At 38.7% G+C, this 27876-nt stretch overlaps 1 protein-coding gene across 1 annotated transcript in view; it reads left to right on the top strand.

Annotated features, from left to right (window-relative positions):
- Window positions 1-27497, top strand: part of NVL (nuclear VCP like) — a 97913-nt gene extending 70416 nt beyond the window's left edge. Inside the window, exons 20-23 of the mRNA XM_079912131.1 lie at window positions 8148-8224; window positions 10858-10946; window positions 14092-14162; window positions 26653-27497. Coding sequence (XP_079768257.1) covers window positions 8148-8224; window positions 10858-10946; window positions 14092-14162; window positions 26653-26697 — 282 coding nt within the window. The 3' untranslated portion in view covers window positions 26698-27497. The remainder of the gene's footprint in view (window positions 1-8147; window positions 8225-10857; window positions 10947-14091; window positions 14163-26652) is intronic.
- The last annotated feature ends 379 nt before the right edge of the window (window positions 27498-27876 follow it).

The following is a 27876-nucleotide window of genomic DNA, read 5'->3' as shown; positions in this document are numbered from 1 at the left end:
TATCAACATAAGAGATTGAGGAATGAGGAGGTGATGTCATTTGAGTTTCAGGTGCTTGGGCACTATCCACGGGGAGACGTGTAGCAGGATGTTAGTCCTGTGGTTGGGAGTTCAGAGGAGTCCTCTGGCTGGGTTATGGTTTCGCCTGTCATCAGCACATAGCTGGTGGTCAGCCATGAATACACATTGCTTTAGTTCAGTGGCTCTCAACCTAGGGCAGTTTTACCATCACCAACAACCCATCTCACCCCAAGGGCAATGTCTCGGGACATTTGTTTATCACCAAGGCAGGGGAGTGATGGTGCTACTGGACATCCTACAACATACAGAACAGCCCCACAACAAAGAATTTTCCAACTCAAAGTATCAATAATGCCAAAGTTAAGAACCTCTTCTTTAGTTATATGTACTTGTTTCTTTGTATCAATCGAGTTTGATGATGATGCATCAAGGCACTTCTCTCCCTTTCCTTGGCTCTGTCATTAGAGACTATGATAGTGAGATTCTGTTTGCTTTGGTTAATGTCTGTTTAGATCTTCCGCCCATTTTTTGTTTGGGTTGTTTGTTTTTTTGATATTGAGCTTCATGAGCTGTCTGTATATTTTGGAGGTTAACCCTTGTTGTTGCTTCATTTGCAAATATTTTCTCCCATTCTGAGGGTTGTCTTTTTGTTTTGTTTACAGTTTCCTTTGCTGTGCAAAAGCTTTTATGTTTAGTTAGATTTGTTTATTTTTGGTTTTGTTTCCATTACTCTAGGAGGTGGATCAAAAAAGATCTTGCTGCAATTTATGTCAAAGTGTGTTCTGCCTATGTTTTCCTCTAAAAGTTTTATAGTGTCCAGCCTTCCATTTAGGTCTTTAATCCATTTTGAGTTTACTTTTGTGTATGATGTTAGGGAGTGTTCTGATTTCATTCTTTTACATGTAGTTGTCCAGTTTTCTCAGGACCACTTATTGAAGAGACTGTCTTCTCCATTGTATATTCTTGCCTCCTTTGTCATAGATTAGGTGACCATAGGTACGTGGGTTTATCTCTGGGCTTTCTGTCCTGTTCCATGGATCTGTATTTCTGTTTTTATGGCAGTACCATATTGTTTTGATTGCTTTGGTTAACGTATGTGTGTATGTATACACACACAAGCACATTTATACAATCCTAATTTGTTTCTGTAAATTTCTTATAGTTGTTATGATATAATGATGATACTTTCACACTTGTCTGTGGGAGATCATTAATTAAAGGCAAAGACTGGAGTAATAATTCATGAGGTATTTGGTGTTGAGGGCCTTACAGATTTGGACCCAGAAGAATGACTGGCTCATTCTTCCAGACGTGTGTCATCCACTATATGGTACTCAGCACTGTGGAACAACTTTACACTTCCTTCATCTAGAATTTCAGCGCTATTTTCTAAAATTGTTAGCTCTTGGACTCAGGGGTAAAGGCCCCCCTTCAAAGATAAAATTATTAGGAAAATAAGATACTAGAATATTAACCTAAATGAATGATCTTCTAGTTAGTCAACAAGTATTTATTGTAAACTAAATATATCCCTGGTTGTGTGTATACCATGGGGAGACTAAAACACATAAGACATAGTCCTTACATATAAGGAGCTTTTCTTCTAGATGAAAAGATAATATGAATGTTTCTAAAACAACAACAGGCATATTAATTCATTCCTGAGAAAGGGAGAAAAATGAAGGCAACTGAGTAACCTAGAGATTTCAACTATATAAAGAAATATAAAGAAAAAAGTCAAGAAGAAAACATAGCAAAATATGAACAGTGCTTGCCTCTTGGGGATGGGCTTACAGGTTACTTCTTCTGCCTTCTCAGTGCCCTCCAGTCAGAGACCAGGAACACACTTGGAGCTGAACAAGCAGGGCTTGTTTCTCTTTGAAGTGAGGGAGGACCCGCACCACAGAGAACTGTAGGAGTGGGGTGTCTCAGTAAGAGGATGTTAGAAAGGACTTCAGTGATTTGTGTTTGTGTTAGGTTTGGGAAGAGTTTAAGGGGCTTTGCTCTGAATTGCTTTCAAAAACCAGGCATTATTCTGTGATTGAGGGTCTTAATAAATCTTACCAAGAAGGAAGACTAGACCAAGGCTAAGGCTGTGACTGGGAAAGAAGCAGCTGTCATTTACATTAGCCGGGACAGGCAATGTTTGACCATTCTGTGGTTTGGACAGTGTTCACGTTTTATCTGTGTTCAGACATGATTATGCAGGAATCTTGTTTTTCCCTTGATCCATCCTGGTCATGGAGTGGCCTTCTCTCATGTTGATGTTCTGTGAAATTGTTTATGTTCAACAGGAGAGCAGCACTGCCTAGCTGTGAGGGCCCAGCCAGCTCGTAGCAACACCAAGGCCTACTTGCTGGATGTCAGGGCCTGCTTGTCTCTGTCTCAGTGGCTTTATATTTCCAAATTTTCTATCATGAGCATATATGCATATAGCGGGGGGAGGGGTACGGAGAATGTTTTGTGTTTTTTTTTTTTTAAACAAAAACATAAATGTTGAGGTTAAGGAGGAAGGGCCTAGAATTAGATAGAAAGGCCCTTTGGGCAACCTCCATGCACAAAGTTGTGACTATAGAAAGAAAAGAAACCAGAAAAAGACATTTTGATAAAAATCTATTTGACTTTAAAAGCAACTTTTGTGAGACTGTGGTTTAGACTGTTATATAGTCAGTTCTCAGCATCTGTCTATGCTAAAGGCAAAGGAGGGCTTTTGGCTGTTTAGACTATTTTTGCAGCGGTTATGGGCGTGTCGTGTTCTCAGACCCGCTCCAGAGGAAGGGGCCCACACAGGCCTGAGTGACGGTGCACTTGCTGTTGCCCTCTGAGGAGAGCTGCTTGCACTGCATTTCACATCCTTATCTTACTTTTTCAAACCTCCAGAGGCCTTGAATGTTTTTGCTTAAAGATCTTTGTTGATGGCTAAAGCTAAAGCAGCGTAGAGGGAGAGGAAGCAGAATCTCTAATTTCCGGGCAGAGTCCACAAGGCAGACCTCCTCCTCATGGCAGTCTTTATGAAGACTCAGCCAAAAGTGAGAAAAATTGGCCTTTTTAATGTTTAATAAACCTTTCTATTTCAAAGTTTGCTGGCTTTTTACTTAAATTCCCCAGATTGTTTTATATATACTATTTCCTCTTTTTCCAATTAATACTTGAAATATTTTGGGAAGATTAGAATAAAATTCTTTAGTCTTGGTCCTAAAAATCTAAAGATCTGTGGGTCAGAGCAACTTCTCAGTATCTTTTGGAGTCTAAGTTTCTTAAGAGAAAAACGAGCAATGACATAATACTTTTTTATATATCCTATTTGGTGTTTCTGGTAATGTTGTGGTAATAAGAGGTTTATCACTAAAAACCCCTTGGACAAGTAGAACATTTTTTTCTTAATTTCTGTTTCTTCCTATAAATGTCATTAAAACTTGCCCTTATCTCAGAAAGCCAGAAAGGTTATTTGATGTCTGCCAAGTGCTTTGAGGTAATATGCAGTCTTTAAAATAGTGATAAAAATTCCACTAAGAGACCCAAAATTCTCAATATGTTTTTTAAAATGTGCCCCGTAAGACTAAAACATATAATATCTCACCAAGAAACATATCTGTTAAATTTTCATGAGCTAAGATAATAATATCTGATATAATAAAAAGTGATATTTATTAAGCACTTACTGTGTTCTAGGTACTTTACAGATATGAATATGCTTAATCCTTGCAACTGCCTTTTGAACTGTTTGAATTGAATATTTAAATATTCAAATGAATATTATTTCCATTTTACTGATGAGCAAACTTTATCTCACAAAAACAGGATACAAAGATGTGTTTTTTCTTTTATTGAAGAAATATAGTTGATTTACAATGTTGTGTTAATTTCTGCTATACAACAAAGTGATTCAGTTCTTTATATATATAAAAGAATATATATTCTTTTTCATATTCTTTTCCATTATGGTTTATCACAGGATATTGAATATAATTTCCTGTGCTATACAGTAGGACCTTGTTGTTTATCCATTCTGTATATGATAGTTTGCATCTGCTAATCCCAAACTCCCAATCCATCACTCCCCCACCCCCCTTGGCAACCACAAATCTATTCTCTATGTCTGTGAGTCTGTTTCTGTTTCATAGATAAGTTCATTTGTGTCATATTTTATTTTATTATTTTTATTTATTTATTAAAAAAAATTTTTTTTTCTTCTGTACGCGGGCCTCTCACTGTTGTGGCCTCTCCCATCGCGGAGCACAGGCTCCGGACGTGCACGCTCAGTGGCCATGGCTCACGGGCCCAGCCGCTCCACGGCATGTGGGATTGTTCCCGGACCGGGGCACAAACCCGTGTCCCCTGCATCGGCAGGCGGACTCCCAACCACTGCGCCACCAGGGAAGCCCCCATTTTACTTCTTACTGCCACATTTCAGTTAAGAATAATTAGATTTTAATGATACAGAGATTCCTCAGCCCTTATTTCTACTAATTGGAAAGTAATGTTGCTATTGAAACGTTTGGAAGTATGCTATGTAGACCACACTCCCCAAAAACAGGCAGTTTGTTACTTTCTTTCAATTGATAGTATTTTGGGGGTTTATTTTTCTAAAAAACTAATCTCCTAAGAATTAGAAAATTTCTGAGAATCTAAATTTCTAAGAATTAATTATTTTTCTAAAATATTACTTTTAGATAAGCATTTGTTTATTGTGTTCCTTTATATATTGAGCTTTCTCAAAAGATTTAACTTAAAGAGTGCCCTAAATATGGCAAGTTGGCAATTGCTCCCCGTATGCAGTTGTGAGAAAAATTTCTCCTCTGGATTCTCATAAAGAAGACACTCAGTTGTGATAGACGTTTTTACCAATATCCCTATCATAAACACAATAATAAGCCTTTCAGGACTGAAGCTGGTGGTTCTCCTAATGTAAGCTGCAGACATAACTAAAAGCCAGTTCATTAAAAACAACTTCATGAGAGGTCAAAGAAATGCACTTCGAGGATGTGTGAGCCTTTATGAAAGTCCAGCTTGACCCAAGAGTAGAATTTAGATATTGAGAAGTATAAAAGAATTATCCTTAGGCAGTCCTCCATGAATCAGTTTCTTATGATTGAGCTTTTGATTAAAACAGGACAGTAGGGACTTCCCTGGTAGCACAGTGGTTAAGAATCCACCTGCCAATGCAGGGACACGGGTTCAATCCCTGGTCCGGGAAGATCCTACATGCCGCAGAACAACTAAGCCCGTGTGCCACGACTACTGAGCCTGCGCTCTAGAGCCCACGAGCCACACTACTGAGCCCACGTGCCACAACTACTGAAGCCCACGCGCTGTAGGGCCCGAGAGTCGCAACTACTGAGCCCGAGTGCCTCAACTACTGAAGCCCGCATGCCTAGAGCCTGTGTTCCACAACAAGAGAAGCCCCCTCTTGCCACAACTAGAGAAAGCCCACACGTAGCAACAAAGACCCAACACAGCCAAAAATAAATTAAAAACAAAAAAAAAACAGGACAGTAGATAGTTTGAGGTAAAATTCTCTAGCAGCACAGGGAACATCCATGTGCTGGGTGACCATCAAGGTAGGGTTGATCCTTCCTTCCTTCCTTCCTTCCTTCCTTCCTTCCTTCCTTCCTTCCTTCCTTCCTTTCTCATTGCAGTGGCTTCTCTTGTTGCAGAGCACGGGCTCTAGGCGCATGAGCTTCAGTAGTTGTGGCGCGTGGGCTCAGTAGTTGTGGCTCATGGGCTGTAGAGCGCAGGCTCAGTAGTTGTTGCACACGGGCTTACTTGCCCCGTGCATGTGAGATCTTCCCAGGCCAGGGCTCGAACCCGTGTCCCCTGCATTCGCAGGCGGATTCTTAACCACTGTGCCACCAGGGAAGCCCTAATAGTTTCTTAAGAACATTAAAGAATCTCAAAAGGGTTCATGCCTAATGAGGTAGCCTCTTGCCCCACCTCCTACCTCCTCCTACTAGTAGATTGAGGGACTCAACAGGGCAGTGTCCTCAGGCTTTCCCACTTCCGACATAGCTTGGAAAGTCCAAACATTTCTGTTCTGCATCATGATAAATCCTTATTACCTGTTCATCATCACTATTTAAACAAGACTTCCCCTCCCCCTCCCCTTCCCCTCCCAAATATAGCACCAAATTATCTCTCCTTATCTGGAGATAAGATACTGGGTTTTGGGGGGAATTCCCTGGTCCAGTGGTTAGGACTCAGTGCTGTGAACTCGGGTTCAATCCCTGGTCAGGGAACTAAGATCCCACAAGATGCTTGGCCAAAAATAAAAATTTTTTTAAATTAAAAAAAAAAGATGCTGGGTTTTTTTAATTATGAAAATACGCAATAAAGATTTGGGGCCTTACCAACTGTCCATTCAGTTGCAGATTTGAACTTCAGAACTCAAGTTTTTAAATTCCTGGTTCAGTGTTATTTCCACTTTTCAGACCTTTTTATTAAAGTATAATGCACGTACAGAAAAGTGGACATATCATTAAATGTCCAACTTCATGCGTTTTTATAAACAAAACCTTCAAGAAAGAATATTAGCAGTTAATTTCATGGAGACAGAAAGTAGAATGGCGGCTGCCAGGGGCTGGTGGAGCGGGGGTGGGGGGTGGCCGTGGAATAGGGGAGGGGAGGGTTGTCCCTTAACACAAACAAAGTTCCATTTTGGGAAGGTGGCTGGTTATGTTTTAGAGATTGATGGTTGCACAGTAACAATGTAATTAATGCCACTAAACTATACATTTTTAAATGGTTAAAATGATAAATTTTGTTACATAAATTTTACCACAGTAGAAGAGAGAACATTACCAGAGCCACAGAAGCTGGCCTCCTGCTTCCTTCAGGCACTGCCCACCTCTTCCCGCACAAGATTAACTGATGAGATTGAAGGAAACTTAGGGATCACACAGTCTGACCATCTAGTTTTACACACAACCAGAGGGAGAAAAGAAAAAAGCACAAAGATTGTTTCCTAAGGTCGCACGGAAAGTTTATTTTCCCATGTTTATTTCGCAGGTCGAAGTGGATTGAATGGGAAGCATAACTGTTTCTTGAACCTGTGTTAGATGAACATTTGCATTTTATCAAATAATAGCAGCTAGCAGATGTATAGTTGATTAAATTCTTAAACATGCCCAGCTGGGAGGACATGAGAGGACACCCTCTGAGCATGGACCAAGCAGGTGATAGCTCAAGGTGCTGGGTCGTCTGACCCTCTGTTTGGAGCACCTGCCGAGCTAATATTTACACTTGAGGCTTAATGACATATGTTTATTTACTTTTTTCCTGTGTGTTTCTTCTTAAACTGTTTATTTCCATGTAATATTTGCTACCAAGGAAAGATAGTATGCAATGTAGATTTAAGTTATGAATCAGAATAAGTCAGAATAATAAAGCAGATACTCACAAACCTACCATCTTAACAATGTCCTGTACTTGAAGTCACTAAGAACTGTTTTGTTTGCCTCTGCAGTTTAAGTCACTAAAAATGTTATTAAGTATATACTGTATGCATGCAAGGTACTGTGTTAAGTGTTGTTGGAATTCTAAGGCTGTTCTGATACTTGTCCTTTCTAGCATCTCTTGGTATGAGCTGAAGGGGAATTGGCACCAAAGGCAGGGTTGGGTTTTAGTTAAGGGTTAGGAAAGAACACATTGAGCACAGAGGGCTTTTGGCTTTTTTTTGTAGAACACTTTGCTGATTGTTCTCTCCTGGCCACGTTCAATGTTATTTCTCCCTTGCTAGCCAGCCTCACACCAAAACACATATGCACGTCAAAACTTATCACTGTTTATGTACTTGCCATATTTAATCAGGCAAAGGAAATGTGATTCTTCACCATTGGAAAGATTGAGGGTGGTGGGTTTTGTTTTTGGTGTTTTGTTTTTGCTGTAGTATTTATAAACTCTTCAGACTTCACCAGCATAAATTGTTTGCCTTCAGCTTTCCCCAGTTTGGGATCTACTTCTTAACCTCATTTCTCAAAATTGAAATTTGTAAAAATCTGTTACACTAGTCTGGGAGTCAGTTATATTCATTTAGTCAAGCAGCCATTACTATTTATTTAGAACCTATTATGTGGGAAAATATAGATCTTTAAAGCCTCAGTGAAAGTGGATTTTTCTCTCTTACTCAGAATGGCACCAAACCCCCACTGGATGCAGATGTAAATTTGGAAGCAGTTGCTGGTGACCTTCGCTGTGATTGCTATACGTGAGTATCTCCATCTCCAGTCAGTTAACTCTCTGAGGCTCAGTTTTCTCATGTGCAAAATGAGGGAGAATGATGTTGGGAGGGTTAAATTAGGAATCCTGGAAAGCACCCAGCGTCTGGCTTTTCCTCCTTCTTCCTTCTTAGAGAAGGGACTACCCGTTTTGAGGCTCTGAGGAGTTCCCAGGAGTACGGGGAGTCCTCTCATATGTTCACTCTTGGTACTCAGCTACCCTGACCACCATCACTGCCTTTCACAAATTGTCTCTGTCGTTCCAGAATATTAAAGCAGACATTTCATTACCAGCTGCCAAATTATCGAGGTGCTTCAGCACTTAAAAGAAAATAATCTACAGGTTTTTCAAGGCTCAGAATGCATTTTTCACAGCACACCTGTTAATATTCACACAGCCTGTAGTAAAAGCAGGAGGTCAAATATTTCTGCCTTCAGCTTTCATATGTGTGTGGTGGTTGTTGATTTTGTTGTTTCCTTCATGTGTTTTTAAGTAAATTTGTTAACTTTCCTCATTTTGGTTCACAGGGAAGAAAATGAAATTCACGTTGGACTAACAGGGGACATCTCTCCCTCTGACTTATTTAAAAAGCCCTGTTGATTGTCCACAATATACTCGGTGTTCAAGGTCAAATAATACGCTTTCTGAAGCTAAGTCAGTCAAGGAGAGCAGTGTTTTAATCTTTGAGGTCTTCAGGAGTCTGTTGTTCAGCAGTGTAAATTTACATCCAAGGAACATAGCCACCGGTACTGATATAGGCACTCAGTTCTTTCCAGTTCTGGTTGAAGAATTTCACATAACTGTCTGTCTCTTTTTTTTTTTTTTAATAAATTTATTTATTTATTTATTCATTTTTGTCTGCGTTGGGTCTTCGTTGCTGTGCGCGGGCTTTCTCTAGTTGTGGCAAATGGGGGCTACTCTTCACTGTGGTGCGCGGGCTTCTCATTGCGTTGGCTTCTCTTGTTGTGGAGCACGGGCTCTAGGCACACAGGCTGCAGTAGTTGTGGCATGTGGGTTCAGTAGTTGTGGCATACGGGCTTCGTTGCTTCGCGGCATGTGGGATCTTCCCGGACCAGGGCTCGAGCCCGTGTCCCCTGCATTGGCAGGCGGATTCTTAACCACTGCGCCACCAGGGAAGCCCACATAATCATCTCTTATTAAGATGATTCCACTTGAAACCATGGTGGTCATTTTTAGGGCGTGTGGCCAGGATCCAAAATTTAATGTCCAGTTTTCTCATATATGAACATCTAGGGATCTGAGTCTTGATCTTTGTTCTGCCACCTCAACCCCAATGCACCTGAGAGATTTGCCGCACTCTGGTCAGGACTCTTGGCTCACTTAAGAAAGCAGTGACTGTCTCAGTGAAAGGGAAATGGTCCCCCAGGCCGTGGTGGTGAGGGGCGTATGTAAAAGCCCTACCTTAACTTTAAGGAGAATGTCTCTCTTCCCCTCATTGGGAGTCAAATGCATGCCAGTCTATAATTAATGAACTTACTGCTAAAGAAAATAAGACTTAAGTGAGTAGTTTACATGTTTGAGTGCTAAAATCTGAAGATTTTCAGTTGGTAGCAGAGGCAGTTTTGATGGCAGAACCTTCCCTGGGCCAAATCTTCTGGATTATACCACATAAGGAGTCAGTTAATAAATGGGTTAGGGTGAAAGTTGAATGTTGTATGTTTTGAGTTTTAATGCCACTGTCTTCACAGTTTGAAAGGCAGTATAATACTACAGTCTTCAGCTACTTGTTACATTATTGGTTAATGTGTGTGATTATTAAATAATGTTACAAACCTAACACATAACCAACAGAAAGATTGGATTCAGTTAATAATTTAAACTCTGTGGGTCTTTAATTTTATTAGTTATGTGTGTTGTCACATTATATGTTAAATGTTTGTCTAGAAATGAGGTTCTTATCCCCCAATTCAAAATCTTTCTCAAAGCATCTGTAAGAATCCTGTTAAAGATGTAATGTATTGAAACACCAGTCAGCCCCAATGTCTTTCATTGAACTCAAGAACCATGCTGACTCAGTATATTACACAGAACCATTAAATGAAGGTTTGTTAGTTCTTGTCATATTTTAAGTAATTTATGATGTATCCATTCAGCTTGAGCTTGAATCAAGTGCATCAAAGACTTTTTAGCATTTGTATTTTCCTTTTTTGAACTAAGGGTCATAAATGATTTCTTATATAAGCTTAGTTTAGACATTAGGTAATATACTATTGGTATATACTGGTAATGGGCCAGTTAGCACTTTAGCATGGGCCTTGTGAATGAAAGTTTTACAATAAATAATGTATAAGTTGCTTTCTACTGACTGGTTGTTTTAGACTTTTTATATTATCATTAGTATCTATAGAGATTAGCATGGGAATATTTATGATTCATTGCATTGTTTCCTTCATAATTTCCTTTCTTCTGAAAGTTAGAAATATTTTAGGTGAGAGCTAAAAGCTCTTTCCTACTGACCATGATCAGTTTATCCCACCATTATTGGTTAGTGTCTTTCCTGATTGTTTAATATGTGACTTAAAAAGAAATTGCTGTCAGACTTTTTTCTGGGCTTTTGCAGTGTCTAAGAATAAATGAATAAGAACGGTTCTTTTATTACAGGGGTGCAGATCTCTCTGCTTTGGTACGGGAGGCTTCTATCTGTGCCTTGAAGCAGGAAATGGCAAGACAGAAGAGTGGAAGTGAAAAAGGTACAGTTCTCTACAGAATCTCTCAGTCCTAGTTAATTATGACTCTGGATACCTAAAATCACTGTTAACCTGGAAAATGTCCATTTTCTAATAACATCTATCATCTGTGATATTAAAACTGACATTTTTCTGATGAGACCTTTAGCAGCTGTTCTGGAATATTACATAACCTCTGTGGCTGACAACTATAATAATAGCAAAGTTATTTGGTGCCTAATGAAATGTTTTCTATCTTTCCTTATCATCATATACAAATGTTTAGAGTTAGGCAAGTAGGTCCATTTACTGTCTTCATCATGAGTTTGGTCTGTTTATCAATACTGGAAAACTTTCTCATTCTTTTTCTAAGGTGATATCTACTTTACTGTTAAAATGTAGCCTAAATTGAAGAGCTTAGAAAACACACAAACAAGAAGTAAAAATTGAAATAACTTCCCATATACTTACATTTTCCTTTGGGGCCATGTCAGCAGCTTTGCATTGTTCTTCACATTTGACAGTGTCTTTGATTGTATTATTTGGGTTACAAAACAATTCATTTGTGACCTGCAGGCCGACCATGCCAAGTACAAAAATAGCCTCTACTTTGCTTGGTTCCTGGGACAGTTGTTTGATCAGTTGCAGTGTGTGGCTATCTTCCTTACAGTACTGTCGAATACCTTCTTCAAAAGACCTGCCTTGTCCTCAAAACCTGTACTTTGATCTGAAGTTCAAGTCTAGGTTGATCTCCTTTTATTCAGTAGATTTCCCAGAAGATGTCTTTCTTTATTCATATTTATTTCTTTTATTCTTTTCCCTTTTTTCTTTGGCTACCAGGAATCTTGGAGCTAAATTTTCTTTACAGTTGCAGCAGCATATGCTTAGCTTAGATTTGTCAACACATGTATCTTGATTGTGAAGTCCCTCATTTTTTTGGTTGTTTAAGATTCAGTTATCTGAACTTCTTTTATTGTAAGCTATTTTAAGTTCATTTTGGAAGTGGGTGGGATATAATTAGCAAAATTAGTATGTCTTATAAGAAATCATTATGTGGTAGTATGCTACCTGAGAGCTGAATCTGATGACTATCTTTGGATTTGTTTGTCACTAAAAATTAGCAGGCCTCTGTATATGTATTAGCTGCTACTAATAATTCTGATTGGGGACTTCCCTGGTGTTGTAGTGGTTAAGACTCCATGCTCCCAATGCATGGGGCCCAGGTTTGATCCCTGGTCAGGGAACTAGATTCCGCATGCCGCAACTAAAGATCCCACATGCCACAACAAAGATCCCACACATGGCAATGAAGATCCTGCGTGCCGCAACTGAGACCCGGCACAGCCAAATAAATAAATAAATGTTTTTTTAAAAAAATAATAATAATTCTGATTGGATGTTACTTTATAAACATGTGTAACAAATTTTGACATCCCTGCTTTGCTACAGTTTGCATTTGCAGCTGCCTGTCCTTCAGGGACTTTTTTTTTTTTTTTTTTTTGCAGTACGCGGGCCTCTCACTGTTGTGGCCTCTCCCGTTGTGGAGCGCAGGCTCCAGACGCGCAGGCTCAGCGGCCATGGCTCACGGGCCCAGCCGCTCTGCGGCATGTGGGATCTTCCCGGACCGGGGCACAAACCCGTGTCTCCTGCATTGGCAGGCGGACTCTCAACCACTGCGCCACCAGGGAAGCCCCTTCAGGGACTTTTCATTGATATCTTACAGAACCTGAAATCAGTAATGCCATTCAACTTCCATTTGACCTATTCAGCAACACATTGTATTTTACTTTTAAATACACTATCTTAATATCTGTATAAAAGTTTACTATTTTAAGTATAAATTGTCATCACTTAAGTTGTCATACTAAAATTGTAAACCAAGGCTTATTTAACATTTAGTTATTAAATTTCTCTTACTGTGTGATGGCATAACCTTTTAAGGAATTAAAACACCCCTCTATTCCAGTGTTGTGATATGACCTATATATATTATGTATTATGATATAATTCCATAGCATCTAATTACGTGTATGCACTCTTGAATACTATGGAATCCTACTTTCCATTCTTAGTTAAATTTATTTGAATTATCCTGAAAGAGAACAGTTCTACTTTTTCATGAACATTGCCATTAAGTTAAAGTAAACAGTACAAAGATAACAAAGGATTATCTGGTTATGAGTGATAGTTTTCTTTGGGTGGTACTGCATTAAAATCTGAGGAGCAGAATGTGGGGAAAATGGGGAGATACTGGTCAAAGGTTACAAACTTCCTGCTGCAAGATGAGTAAGTTCTGAGGATCCAGTGTAATAATTAGCAATACTGTGTTATATGCAGTTAACCCTTGAACAACATGGGTTTGAACTGTGCAGATGCACTTACACGTGGATTCTTTTCAGTAAATGTGTAGTATAGCACTACACGGTCGACAGTCAGTTGAATCCGCAGATAATGGAACCGCAGATTCGGAGGGCCAACTTTAACATTATATGCAGATTTTTGACTGAGGGTCACCACTCCTAACCCTGGCATTGTTCAAGTGTGAGCTGTACTTGAAAGTTGTTTGGAAAGTAGATCTTAAAAATTATCACCACAAAAATTAAAAAGCTATCATGAGGGGATAGAGGTGTTAACTAACCCTACTGTGATAACTATTTTGCAATATATTCACCCACCATATCATCATGTTGTACTCCTTAAACTTGAATGTGTTATATGCCAACAATATCTCAGTAAAGCTGGGGAGAAAAACAAAGTAACAAAACACATGAACTGTTTTCTTTAAAGGATAAGAATCTTTAATTAAGTCTGGACAAAGTACTTTTTGGTGTAATTTGTTCCACAATAAACTGTTTTGATTGCTGGGGGAAAAAAGATTACAAATAAAAAGATTACACTTTTTAATATAGGATATTGTAAACATCACACATTTATGTAAAATTAAATGTGGTCAGGTATTTGTAAATTAAATTAAAATTAAAAAGTGTCTAAAAACTTGAGCAGAATATATCTGGCTTGAGTATTATTCTGAAAAAGAGTAGAACCACTGTCATCATTAATTTCCTCGGTGTTCCCCTTGAATGCTTAGAAGTCTCTCAAGAGAAATTAAGTTGTAAATCACAATTAGCATACTGTACCAGATATGTATATTTATGCATTTGCTCCACAGGTGAACTCAAGGTTAGTCAGAAGCACTTTGAAGAAGCTTTCAAGAAAGTAAAGTCATCTGTATCAAAAGAGGTAAGCAGTGCTCTTTTTTTTTAACATCTTTATTGGGGTATAATTGCTTTACAATGGTGTGTTAGTTTCTGCTTTATAACAAAGTGAATCAGTTATACATATACATATGTTCCCATATCTCTTCCCTCTTGCGTCTCCCTCCCTCCCACCCTCCCTATCCCACCCCTCTAGGTGGTCACAGACCACCTAGCTGATCTCCCTGTGCTATGCAGCTGCTTCCCACTAGCTATCTACCTTACGTTTGGTAGTGTATATATGTCCATGCCCCTCTCTTGCTTTGTCACAGCTCACCCTTCCCCCTCCCCATATCCTCAAGTCCATTCTCTAGTAGGTCTGTGTCTTTATTCCTGTCTTACCCCTAGGTTCTTCATGACATTTTTTTTCTTAAATTCCATATATATGTGTTAGCATACGGTATTTGTCTTTCTCTTTCTGACTTACTTCACTCTGTATGACAGACTCTAGTTCTATCCACCTCATTACAAATAGCTCAATTTCATTTCTTTTTATGGCTGAGTAATATTCCATTGTATATATGTGCCACATTTCTTTATCCATTCATCCGATGATGGACACTTAGGTTGTTTCCATCTCCGGGCTATTGTAAATAGAGCTGCAATGAACATTTTGGTACATGACTCTTTTTGAATTATGGTTTTCTCAGGGTATATGCCCAGTAGTGGGATTGCTGGGTCGTATGGTAAGTCTATTTGTAGTTTTTTAAGGAACCTCCATACTGTTCTCCATAGTGGCTGTATCAATTCACATTCCCTCCAGCAGTGCAAGAGTGTTCCCTTTTCTCCACACCCTCTCCAGCATTTATTGTTTCTAGATTTTTTGATGATGGCCATTCTGACTGGTATGAGATGATATCTTATTGTAGTTTTGATTTGCATTTCTCTAATGATTAATGATGTTGAGCATTCTTTCATGTGTTTGTTGGCAATCTGTATATCTTCTTTGGAGAAATGTCTTTTTAGGTCTTCTGCCCATTTTTGGATTGGGTTGTAAGCAGTGCTCTTAAAGGTATAAGAGAAAAGCGACTAGAATTGAGTGTAGTAGGTATGTGAACTCATGAAAACGAGCAAAACAGTTGCCTTTGTGAGACTGTTCTTGAGAGACTGTAATGTTGAATGTTTTTAGAGACTAAACACAAAGAGCAAATGACCTCTTGTGTCTGTTTCCACAAGCTCAGAATTTTTAATCAGTCTCATTCAAGTATTATTGGACCTGCTTCATTTCACCCTTTTAAACAAATAATTTCTTATCTTCTTCAACCTAAGCTGCCCAGACTAAGCACTATGGACTTACCCGTAGTTTCAGGAGACTAAAATACCTTCACCATAAGGTCAGAGAAGGGTTAAAAATCACTGTGACTTGTCCTTACAAAAACTACCGGACTTTCCCATATTTATTTCTTACTGTGTTGAGGTATTCTGTTTGTAATAAGTTAAATATTTGCTATTAAGGGAAGTCAGGTTACTATGACACTTACAAAGAGAGCAACAAAATATCCAACCCTAAGAGATGCATAAATTGAAAACTGTTGTGATAAGTTTTGTTCACTTGGATATCTTGTGTTTCTGAACTCCTAGAATGTGCCTTAGCCACGAGATCCTGTTTATTGACTATACTAAAAGTTCCTTTAAGTCGTTTGCCATTTATTACTCCAGGCTCAGTGTTTATGATTACTCATTGAAAACACTTAAGTCCAAGTTCAAACACTTACTGGGTTGGCCAAAAAAGTTCGTTCAGGTTTTTCCATAACATCTTACAGAAAAACCCGAAAGAACTTTTTTGGCCAACCCAATATATGCGATGGGTTGCTTTGTTCCAGTGCCTCCGGTTTTGGTGTAAATGCTCTAAGTTAGTTGACCATCTTATCACTTTTAACTAAAATAATCAGTTAAGGGGTTTGGGCTGGTGGTGGTATCTTTTAGGCCTATGACTTACTTCTTTTTCTGCTAGAGTAAAGTCAAGTCTGCTGAACTTGGACTGGTTCTTCTACCATATTTGGAGAAACGAAAGTCTGCTTTGACCTCTCAGGCATTTTTGTATACTAGAGGAAATGTTTTTATTTTACTGAATATCTTTGAATAAGATAATCTTATTAATTAAAATCAGAAACAGTTTTACAGTTAATCTTACTGGAAGTTTTCATTCTGATCAACAAGAGAGTACTGATATGTGTCCTCCCAAAGATTTAGTTATTAAAAAAAAATCTTTTTAATTGAAATTGTTTCTTATCTACAGCCAAGTTTTGAGGCTTTTCAGGAATTAGGACATACTGACATAGCTCTGCATTTGGCACTCTCATGCTGTAACCGTTTTTTAATTGAAATTTAATTTACCTATGTAATGCACAAGTACAGTTCTGTAAGTTTTGGCAAATGTAACCAGCACTACAATCAATATAGAGGACATTTTAATCACTTCAGAAAGTCCCTTGTGTTCTTTTGTAGTTGTCAGTCCCTTTCTAAACGCTGCTCTAGGTAACCCCTGATCTGACTTCTGTCATCATGCTCAAACTTTGCCTGTTTTAGAACTTTATGTAAATGCAGTCATACATGCAGTCATACAATATATACTCATTTGTCTGGCTTCTTTTGCTCAGTTTATTGTTTTAGAGACTCATCCACTTCACTCAGTTTTTCACTAGCTTGATGTATCCTCTTGCTGAGTAGTTTCCCATTATATGAATATACCACAATTTGCTTATCCTTTCCCCTGTTGGTGGACACTTCAGTTGTTTCCAGTTTTTGGCTTTTATGGATAATGGTGCTCTGAATGTGTGTGGGTTTTTTTTGGGGGGGTGGGGGAACATGTGTTTTTATTTCTCTTGAGTAAATAACCAAGAGAGGGGACTTCCTTGGTGGTCCAGTGGCTAAGACCATGCTGCCAACGCAGGGGGCCCCAGTTCGATCCCTGGTCAGGGAACTAGATCCCACATGCTGCAACTAGAAAATTTACCACAACTAAAAAATCCCAGATGCCGCAACTAAGTCCCAATGCAGCCAAATAAATAAATAAATACACATTAAAGGAAAAAAATGACCAGGAGAGGAATTGGTGGGTCTTATGGTGAATTTATGTTTAACTTTATAGAGAACTGCCAGCCTTCTTTCCAAAGTGGCTGTAATACCGTTTTACATTTTATGAGAGTTCTAGTTGGCTCACAGTCTCACCAACACTTAAATATTTTCAGTCTTTTAATTTTAGCCATTCTACTGGATGTGGAATAGTATCCTTTTGTAGTCTAAATGTGTGTTTCCCTAATGACTAAAATGTTGAGCATTGTTTCATATGCTTATTGGTCATTTGGATATCTTATTTTGTGTCATCTTTTGCTCTTAAAAAATTGAGTTGTTTCCTTATTATTCAGTTGTACAAATTCTTAGTTCATCTTAGATAGAAGCCTTTTATCAGATATGCATATTGAGGATATTTTCTCCTAACCTGTTGTTGACCTTTTTATTTTCTAAAGGCATCTATTGAAGAGCAGAAGTTTTTAATTTAGATGAAGTTCAATTTATCTTTTTTTTTATAATTTGTGTGCTTCTGTCATAAGAAATCTTGACTATCCTAAGTTTGCAAAAATGTTCTCCTTTGCTTTTTTTCTAGTAGTTTAATAGTTTCTGCTTTATAACAAAGTGAATCAGCTATACATTTACATATATCCCCATATCTCCTCCCTCTTGCATTTCCCTCCCACCCTCTCTATCCCACTGTATCAATTTATATTGATACAGTGGATGTATCAATTTACATTCCCCCCAACAGTTCAAGAGAGTTCCCTTTTCTTCACACCCTCTCCAGCATTTATTGTTTCTAGATTTTTTGTTGATGACCATTCTGACCGGTGTGAGATGATATCTCATTGTAGTTTTGATTTGCATTTCTCTAATGATTAATGATGTTGAGCATTCTTTCATGTGTTTGTTGGCAGTCTGTATATCTTATTTGGAGAAATGTCTTTTTAGGTCTTCTGCCCATTTTTGGATTGGGTTGTTTGTTTTTTTGTTATTGAGCTGCATGAGCTGCTTGTAAATTTTGGAGATTAATCCTTTGTCAGTTGCTTCATTTACAAATATTTTCTCCCATTCTGAGGGTTGTCTTTTTGTCTTGTTTATGGTTTCCTTTGCTGTGTGAAAGCTTTGAAATTTCATTAGGTCCCATTTGTTTATTTTTGTTTTTCTTTCCATTTCTCTAGGAGGTGGGTCAAAAAGGATCTTGCTGTGATTTATGTCATAGAGTGTTCTGCCTATGTTTTCCTCTAAGAGTTTGATAGTGTCTGGCCTTACATTTAGGTCTTTAATCCATTTTGAGTTTATTTTTGTGTATGGTGTTAGGGAGTGTTCTAATTTCATATTTTTACATGCAGCTGTCCAGTTTTCCCAGCACCACTTCTTGAAGACGCTGTCTTTTCTCCACTGTATATTCTTGCCTCCTTTATCAAAGATAAGGTGACCACATGTGTGTGGGTTTACCTCTGGGATTTCTATCCTGTTATATTGATCAATATTTCGGTTTTTGTGCCAGTACCATACTGTCTTGATTACTGTAGCTTTGTAGTATAGTCTGAAGGCAGGGAGCCTGATTCCTCCAGCTCCATTTTTCGTTCTCAGGATTGCTTTGGCTATTGGGGGTCTTTTGTGTTTCCATACAAATTGTGAAATTTTTTGTTCTAGTTCTGTGAAAAATGCCAGTGGTAGTTTGATAGGGATTGCATTGAATCTGTAGATTGCTTTGGGTAGTAGAGTCATTTTCACAATGTTGATTCTTCCAATCCAAGAACATGGTATATCTGTCCATCTGTTTGTATCATCTTTAATTTCTTTCATCAGTGTCTTATAGTTTTCTGCAAACAGGTCTTTTGTCTCCTTAGGTAGGTTTATTCCCAGATACTTTATTCTTTTTGTTGCAGTGGTAAATGGGAGTGTTTTCTTAATTTCAGTTTCAGACTTTTCATCATTAGTGTATAGTAATGCCAGAGATTTCTGTGCATTAATTTTGTATCCTGCTACTTTACCAAATTCATTGATTAGCTCTAGCAGTTTTCTGGTAACATCTTTACGATTCTCTATGGATAGTATCATGCCATCTGCAAACAGTGACAGCTTTACTTCTTCTTTTCCAATTTGGATTCCTTTTATTTCTTTTTCTTCCCTTTGCTGTGGCTAAAACTTCCAAAGCTATGTTGAATAATAGTGGTGAGAGTGGGCAACCTTGTCTTGTTCCTGATCTTAGTGGAAATGGTTTCAGTTTTTCACCATTGAGAACGATGTTAGCTGTGGGTTTGTCATATATGGCCTTTATTATGTTGAGGAAAGTTCCCTCTATGCCTACTTTCTGCAGGGTTTTATCATAAATGGGCGTTGAATTTTGTTAAAAGCTTTCTCTGCATCTATTGAGATGATCATATGGTTTTTCTCCTTCAGTTTGTTAATATGGTGTATCACGTTGATTGGTTTGCATGTATTGAAGAATCCTTGCATTCCTGGAATAAACCCTACCTGATCATGGTGTATGATCCTTTTAATGTGCTGTTGGATTCTGTTTGCTAGTATTTTGTTGAGGATTTTTGCATCTGTGTTCATTAGTGATATTGAGGATTTTTGCATCTGTGTTCATTAGTGATATTGGCCTGTAGTTTTCTTTTTTGTGACATCCTTGTCTGATTTTGGTATCAGGGTGATGGTGGCCTCGTAGAATGAGTTTGGGAGTGTTGCTCCCTCTGCTGTGTTTTGGAAGAGTTTGAGAAGGTAAGGTGTTAGCTCTTCTCTAAATGTTTGATATAATTTGCCTGTGAAGCTATCTGTCCTGGGCTTTTGTTTGTTAGAAGATTTTTAATCACAGTTTCAATTTCAGTGCTTGTGATTGGTCTGTTCATATTTTCTGTTTCTTCTTGGTTCAGTCTTGGCAGGTTGTGCATTTCTAAGAATTTGTCCATTTCTTCCAGGTTGTCCATTTTATTGGCATAGAGTTGCTTGTAGTAATCTCTCATGATCCTTTGTATTTCTGCAGTGTCAGTTGTTACTTCTCCTTTTTCATTTGTAGTTCTATTGATTTGAGTCTTCTCCCTTTTTTTTCTTGATGAGTCTGGCTAATGGTTTATCAATTTTGTTTATCTTCTCAAAGAACCACCTTTTAGTTTTATTGATCTTTGTTATCGTTTCCTTCATTTCTTTTTCATTTATTTCTGATCTGATGTTTATGATTTCTTTCCTTCTTCTAACTTTGGGGTTTTGTTGTTCTTTCTCTAATTTGCTTGCTGTAATTTTGAAAAGCTTCTGTGTTCAATGTTCAAGTAATTTTATTACAGATGGCTACAAACATATCATGCAAAGTTTGAAAATTGTTTGGCCTGTCCTTAAATTTGGCCACGTTTTCATCCTTGCAGGTATAATAATTAAAGATTAAATCTTTATTTTACCACCTTTGCTTACTCTTTGCAGGTAAATTTGAAACCAGTGTTACGTTATGTTTATTGGGGCCTCAGTCCTTTCTTGTTCTGGTTCTAGTCCTTCACAGTTCAAAGCTGTACCAAAGAACTTCTTCCTTCCTTAAATTTTTTTTTTAATTGAAGTATAGTTGATTTACAATGTTGTGTTAGTTTCTGGTGTTCAGCAAAGTGATGCAGATATATATATATGTATATGATATGTATGTATATATATTCTTTTTCATTTTCTTTTCCATTATGGTTTATTATGAGATACTAAATATAGTTCCCTGTGCTACACAGTAGGACCTTGTTGTTTATTTTATATACGGTAGTTTGTATCTGCAATCCCAAACTCCTAATTTATCCTTCCCCTTTATAGCCCCTTTGGTAGCCATAAGTTTGTTTTCTATGTCTGTGAGTGTTTCTGTTTTGTAAATAAGTTCATTTGTTTCATATTTTAGAGTCTATATATAAGTAATATCATATGGTATTTGTCTTTATCTGACTTACTTCACTTAGTACGATAATTTCTAGGTGTGTCCATGTTGCTTCAAATGGCATTATTTCATTCTTTTTATGGCTGAGTAGTGTTCCATTGTATATATATACTACATCTTCTTTATCCATTCATCTGTTGATGGACATTTAGGTTGCATCCACGTCTTGATTGTTGTAAATAGTGCTGCTGTGAACATTGGGGTACATATATCTTTTCGAACTAGAGTTTTTTTCTGGATATATGCCCAGGGGTGGGATTGCTGGATTCTATGCCAGCTCTATTTTTAGAGGAACTTCTTCCTTCTAATTTAGGAGAATTCAGTTGAAATTAGAGGAGTTGTATGGTCAAATAAAATCCATTTCAAAAATCAGACCAAAAGAAAAACATATCAAACCAAAAGAAAGGTGTGGCATTTGTTGAGATGTTTTTCTGAACGTAAGGTTGAGCAGCTCATTTATCAGCCACCCCTTTCTACTTTTAATATTAGGGCTCTTTTAGTTGTAAATGACAGAAACCCAACTCAAACTAATGTAAGTGGGAAAAAAGAGGAACTCATTGGTCCACATAACAAGGAAGTTGAGAGTACTGCTGGCTTCAGGCATGTGAGATCCATAAACCTCATTGCTTCATCTCATGGGGGTAGATGGCTGCCTGCAGGCCCAGACACACAGGGGGTTTATTAATCCCCAGAGCAAGAGAATTCCCTGATAGCTCTGGCAGGAGAGTTTCAGGGAGCCTGTGATTAGTCCTGCTCAGATTAGAGCCCATGACAAAACCAATCACTGTGACTCACTAGGAAATTAGATACTCTGGCCAGGCAGATCCTAAAGGGCATAGTTTTGTAAAGGTCATGACTTCAAGCCCTAGAATGAAAAGCTGTAGATAAGACACTGGCATCAAGTTAATTGACTTGTTAGCGGCAGGGTAGTCTTTTCACACTAAAAGAGAATCACTAGATTTTGTTAAATGTAAAAGGAACACTTACTACATTTTAACATTTCAGACATACTTACAGAGATAGCAATTGCTTTGAAGTGAGTTAACATTAAATAAATGATCAGGAGATGTCAAAAAAGGAAAAAGAAAACTGAAAGAAGAAGGGTGTGCACATTCTCTCCCAAAGTCCGCAGAGCTGGTCTTTACAGGTCTGAAATATTCATCAGGCTCTCCTGCCAGGTAAATCATTCCTACTAGCTGGTGCCTTCTTCCTTGAAGCAGTTGGCTCCCAGGTGCCACATGGTTGTTAATTTGAGGTTGGGCAACAACGGCATGTGAAGTGGATTCCGTGTCCAGCAATTGGCTGACATGATAGTAGGGTGTAGTTTAGAGGCCAAATGCAGCAACGTGTCACCTGACCCAGTAAATCCTTGGTAACCAGTTGAGGGTGGAAAGTGAACACATGAGCAAATATTCCTTCTCTGAGTCTCTACCCATATTCCTCATTCATTCCCACTTCATTGGTACCAAACTTTTAGGCTCCATCTGAAGGTACCTGCCCTGTCCTAGTTTCTGGTGAGAGGCCATGTCCTATTGTGGTCCTAAGAAGACTTAATAGACTGGTAATTTGTTATGACAGATATCCCAACAAAGAAGATTGAACTCTTTTTGCCAGTTGCTTCTCAGTCACTGTTAATTCTCTCCCCTCAATTAAGTCAAATTCTCTTGTCCAACATGTGTCACTTCATAGACCTATGAAGCATAACTTATTTTGCTGGTTTGGTTTTTTCAGTAATAACTGCTCACCAGAGACCTGAGGCTAGGTTAACTATTAATAAATGTTGAGACCTTGAGATTATTTTCCCAGCTATTATCTCAAATTATAGCCTTTTCACTCTGCCTACTATTGCATTGTTCAGATGTCAGGAAGGAAACCTCACTCAAACATAAATTATAATTTTTTTTTCCTCCTCTACTAAAGCCACACCATAGAAACTCTCCTGTTTTATTAACTCGTTGTTTTAGTGTTTTCCACACCCACTGGCCGGAACACATTGATTCTCTTCTTCACACTCAGGATTATATGGTTCATCCATTTGCTTGATCCAGCCTGTCACATTGACATTTATGAGAGAAAAACTTCCCAAGTATAGTGCCTCTTGCCTCTAGCTGTGTATTGAGTTGCCTAAGATCCCATCCATCCATAAATATCACATACCTACTGTACATATGCCAGCCTCTGTGCTAGACTCACAAGATATATTTAAAATCACATAAGATGTGGATTAGGAACCATTTTGAGCCATTAAGAGTTGTATGGTAAGCACTACCATAGATGTGTACATAGAATACATATTAACCTGCTCACTCAATTCTGTTAATGTTAGAAAATTGTTTGCAAGCAGCTTTTGCTTCAGAGGTATCAACTACAGTATGACAAAGGCCATATGACTGATTTTAATAAAAAACTGGACCTATAATTCCACACAAGGTAGAATTTTTTTTATCCTCTTAGGAACATCCCTTGGAAGGCTACATGTATGCCCTAGTGATGCTACTTGATTCTAATATATTCTCTTTAATATTTTTGGTGATCATAAATCTTTAAGTATTTGATCTCTGGAAACTACACTAGTGAATAAGAAGATATTCTCTTTTGGAGGTAGGCATGGTATGAATTTTGAGTAAACGATAAATGAGACAGATGACCAAGCTGATTATTACTTTGTTTGATCTTTTAAAAAAATAAGGCACAACATTAAGGTAAAGAGACTACTTTCCTTGTTTGGCATATTAACTGGCCCTTATGAAATTATTACTTATGAAACTAACAGTGGTGGCTTGTGGGAAAAGAAACTGAGTAACTGGAGGACAGAGGTGTGAAAGTTGACCTTCCATCCTGTTTGAATTTTGAACCATGTGAATGTATTACCTATCTTTAAAAATTAAATACTTAAAAAATAATAATTTAAAAGATCTGTAAGGCCAAAATAGTAATAATAGTTATCTTTGGAAATTAAGGATTAATTTCTTTTTTTTTTTGCTTATCTGTATTTTCTTTACATTTCTACAAAAATATTGTTTTATAACTTAAAATGTTATTTTATTATTAAAAAGGAATTGCTTTAATCTGGCTATAAGCAAAGATGCTTAAAATGTCTTTACATATATTATTTAGCAGTGGTGTTGAAATACAGAGGCCCTTTTATCCTATTTCAGAGTTAATTCAGCATTTCACTAATACCTATTTTCTGTTCACCTTTGACACGGTTTGAGAGGTACTTGAGGGGAGTCGGTCCAGTGGTTAGGACTTGGTGCTTTCACTGCCGAGGGCCTGGGTTCGATTGCTGGTCAGGGAACATTACATTTATCATGCACTTTATTGTAATATATAATGAAATAATTATACAACTCACCATAATGCTGACAGGAGGCGGAGCTCAGGCAGTAATGCGAGCGATGGGGAGCGGCTGCAAACACAGATGAAGCTTTGCTCGCTCACCTGCCACTCACCTCCTGCTGTGTGGCCCAGTTCCTAACAGACCACGGACCAGTACCAGGGGTTGGGGACTCCTGTTCTATGGGATTTGACAAATACGTAATGACATAAATCTACCACCATAGTGTCTTACAGTATAGTTTCACTGCTCTGTGCTCAACACTCCCTCCCCCAACCCCTGATATTTTTACTGTCTCTATAGCTTTGCCTTTTCCAGAATGTCCTACAGTTGGAATCATACATTAGTGTTTTCAGGTTGACTTCTTTCACAGTGATATGCATTTAAGGTTCCTCTCTGTCCTTCATGGCTTGATAGTCCACTTCTTTCTAGCACTAAATGTTCCATTGTCTGGATGTGCCATAACTTATCCATTCACATACTGAAGGCCATCTTGGTTGCTTTCAGGTTTTGGCAATTATGAATAAAGCTGCTGTAAACATTTGTATGCATGTTTTTGTGTGGACATACATTTTCAACTCAGTTGGTTAAATACCATGGAGCATGATTGCTGGATTTTCTAGTAAGAGCATGTTTAGTTTGGTAAGAAACTGCCAAACTGTCTTCCAGAATGGCTGCACCATTTTGCATTCCCACCAGCAATAGATGAGAATTCTTGTTGCTCCACAGCCTCACCAAAAAAAAAAAAAAGTAAGTTAGTGTGACCACAGTGAGAATCCACTACACATCTACCAGAATGACTAAAATTTAAGGGACTGACAACAGGACTTCCCTGGTGGTTCAGTGGTTAAGAATCCTCCTGCCAATGAAGGGGGCATGGGTTCGAGCCCTGGTCCAGGAAGATCCCAAATGCCACAGAGCAACTAAGCCCGTGTGCCACAACTACTGAAGCCCACGTGCCTAGAGCCCGTGCTCCACAACAAAAGAAGCCACTGCAATGAGAAGCCCACGCACCGCAACAAAGAGTAGCCCCCACTCGCCGCAACTAGAGAAAGCCCGCGCACAGCAACAAAGACCCAACGCAGCCAAACATATATACATAGATAAATAAAAGACTGACAGCACCAAATGGTGGCAGGGATGTGAAGCAACTAGAACTCTCATACGTTGTTACTGAAAATGTAGAATGATACCACCAACTGGAAAATGCTGTGGCAGTTTACAAATGTTAATGTAGTATAAGATGCCTCTGCTTCTGCCTCCCATTTTCATCTGGACCCAGTACAGTTTAGAGTTTTGCTTTCTTCATTAAATAGATATAGACATAAGAATCTTTTAATCTGATTTTTACAGCAAACTTTAGTCAACAATTATAAGAGTCGTAGGCATTCCCTGTAAAAAGGAGTCTGTATGGACTTTAGATCAGGGAGGTAAGCCACCTCTCTTTGTTTGCTCTGGTTGCTATAACAAAGTACCACCAACTGGGTGGCTTAAACCACAGAAATTTATTTTCTCACAGATCTGGAAATTAGAAGTCCAAGATCAAGGTACTGGCAGGGTTGGTTTCTTCTGGGCCCTGTTTGGAGATGACGGTCTTCTCCCTGTGTCTTTACATGGTCTTCTCTCTGTGCGTGTCTGTGTCTTAATCATCTCTTCTTTTTTTTTTTTTTAATTAATTAATTTATTTATTTTTGGCTGTGTTGGGTCTTCGTTGCTGCGTGTGGGCTTTCTCTAGTTGTGGCGAGCGGGGGCTGTTCTTCATTGCCGCCCGCGACTTCTCATTGTGGTGGCTTCTCGTTGCAGAGCATGGGCTCTAGGCACGCAGCCTTCAGTAGTTGTGGCACGCAGGCTCATAGTTGTGGCTCGTGGGCTCTAGAGCACAGGCTCAGTAGTTGTGGCGCACGGGCTTAGTTGCTCCGCGGCATGTCTCAAACCCATGTCCCCTGTATTGGCAGGAGGATTCTTAACCACTACACCACCAGGGAAGTCCTTAATCATCTGTTCTTATAAAGACACCAAGTTGTATTGGATGTAGTAGAGCCCACCCTAATGACTTCATTTTAACTTAATCACCACTTTTAAGACCCTGTCTCCAAATCCAGTCACACTCTGAGGTACTGGGGGTGAGGACTTCAACATCTGAATTTTGGGGAACACAGGTAAACCCATGTCAGACAGTGACCAGCTCTATATTCTCTCCTCTCCTCTCAGGATCAAGCAATGTATGAAGCTCTGCAGTGGTCCCTCAGCCGGTGACTTCTCAAGCAGCAGGCCTTCAGGGAGTCCAGGGCATCGAGCTGCCAAAGATACCCACGTGCTCTGAGCTGTCCACTTTCAACTTGACACAGATGTGGTCTCACGTAAGCATTTTATGCTCAAATTAATGAGGCCAAGTCAGAGCTAAAGATTCTTCCCATCTGGCCAACCTTGTACGGAAACACCCTATACCTCCTGTTTAAGAAAAAGAAAATAATTTTTAACTGTCAAAATAAAATAAGATACCTTTTTTAAATAGAATGTTTATTTTGAAACAACCTTGACTCTACTACAGGAAAGTTGCAGTCACAATAGAAAGAACTCCCCCTCCCCCCGAACTGTCTGAGAGTATTGGCCAACCTGATGCCCCATCACCCCCAAATACTTTAATGTACACTTCCTACACACCAGGTTTCCCTGCATAGCCAGCCATCAACATCAGGACATCAGCTGTGATACTTTGCTACCATGTAATCCTCAGGCTCCATTCAGGTTTCTCCAGTTGTCCCAATAATGTCCTTTATAACAAAGGGATCTAGTTTAGAATTAGCTATTGCAACCGGTTGCTGTTTCTCTTTAGTTTCCTTAAAGTCTGGAACAGCTCCTGTCTTGACTTTTGACACTCTTGAAGGTTATAGGCCAGTTACTTTGTAAAATGCCCTCAATCTGGATTTGTCTGATGTTTCCTCGTGATTAGACACAGGTTGTGCATCTTTGGCAGGAATATCATGAGGTGATGCTCTTCTCACTGCGTCGTGTCAGGTGATGTGCAGTTTTGATTTGCCCCAATACTGGTGATGTTCACTTTGGTCACTTAATTAAGGTGGTTCTGCCAAGCTTCTTACACTGTGAAGTTACTCTTTTCCTTTGTAATTCATACGTGTGTTGTGTGGAGGTACTTGGAAACTATGTAAATATCCCATTCCTCATCAAACTCAGGTATTACTACTTCTGCAGTGTGTTTTCCATTACTCTCATTATATGATGTTCAGATTGTCTGAGATTCAGCCAGTTGGGAGCCCCTTCACACTGTCCTCTGTGCACCTTTCATAGGTCTCTAGCTGATACTTTTGGGAGGGTTTAATTTGTGTCATGTTTCATCTCATCCCTCATTTACAGTGCTGCTCACGGTGTATTCTTAGGTAGTATAGACGGCCTTGGTTACCTCCTTTTTTCCTT

This window comes from Stenella coeruleoalba (assembly GCF_951394435.1).
Source record: "Stenella coeruleoalba genome assembly, chromosome: 1".
In the NCBI taxonomy this organism is placed as follows: Eukaryota; Metazoa; Chordata; class Mammalia; order Artiodactyla; family Delphinidae; genus Stenella; species Stenella coeruleoalba.
This window is presented reverse-complemented; position numbering and strand designations above follow the sequence as displayed.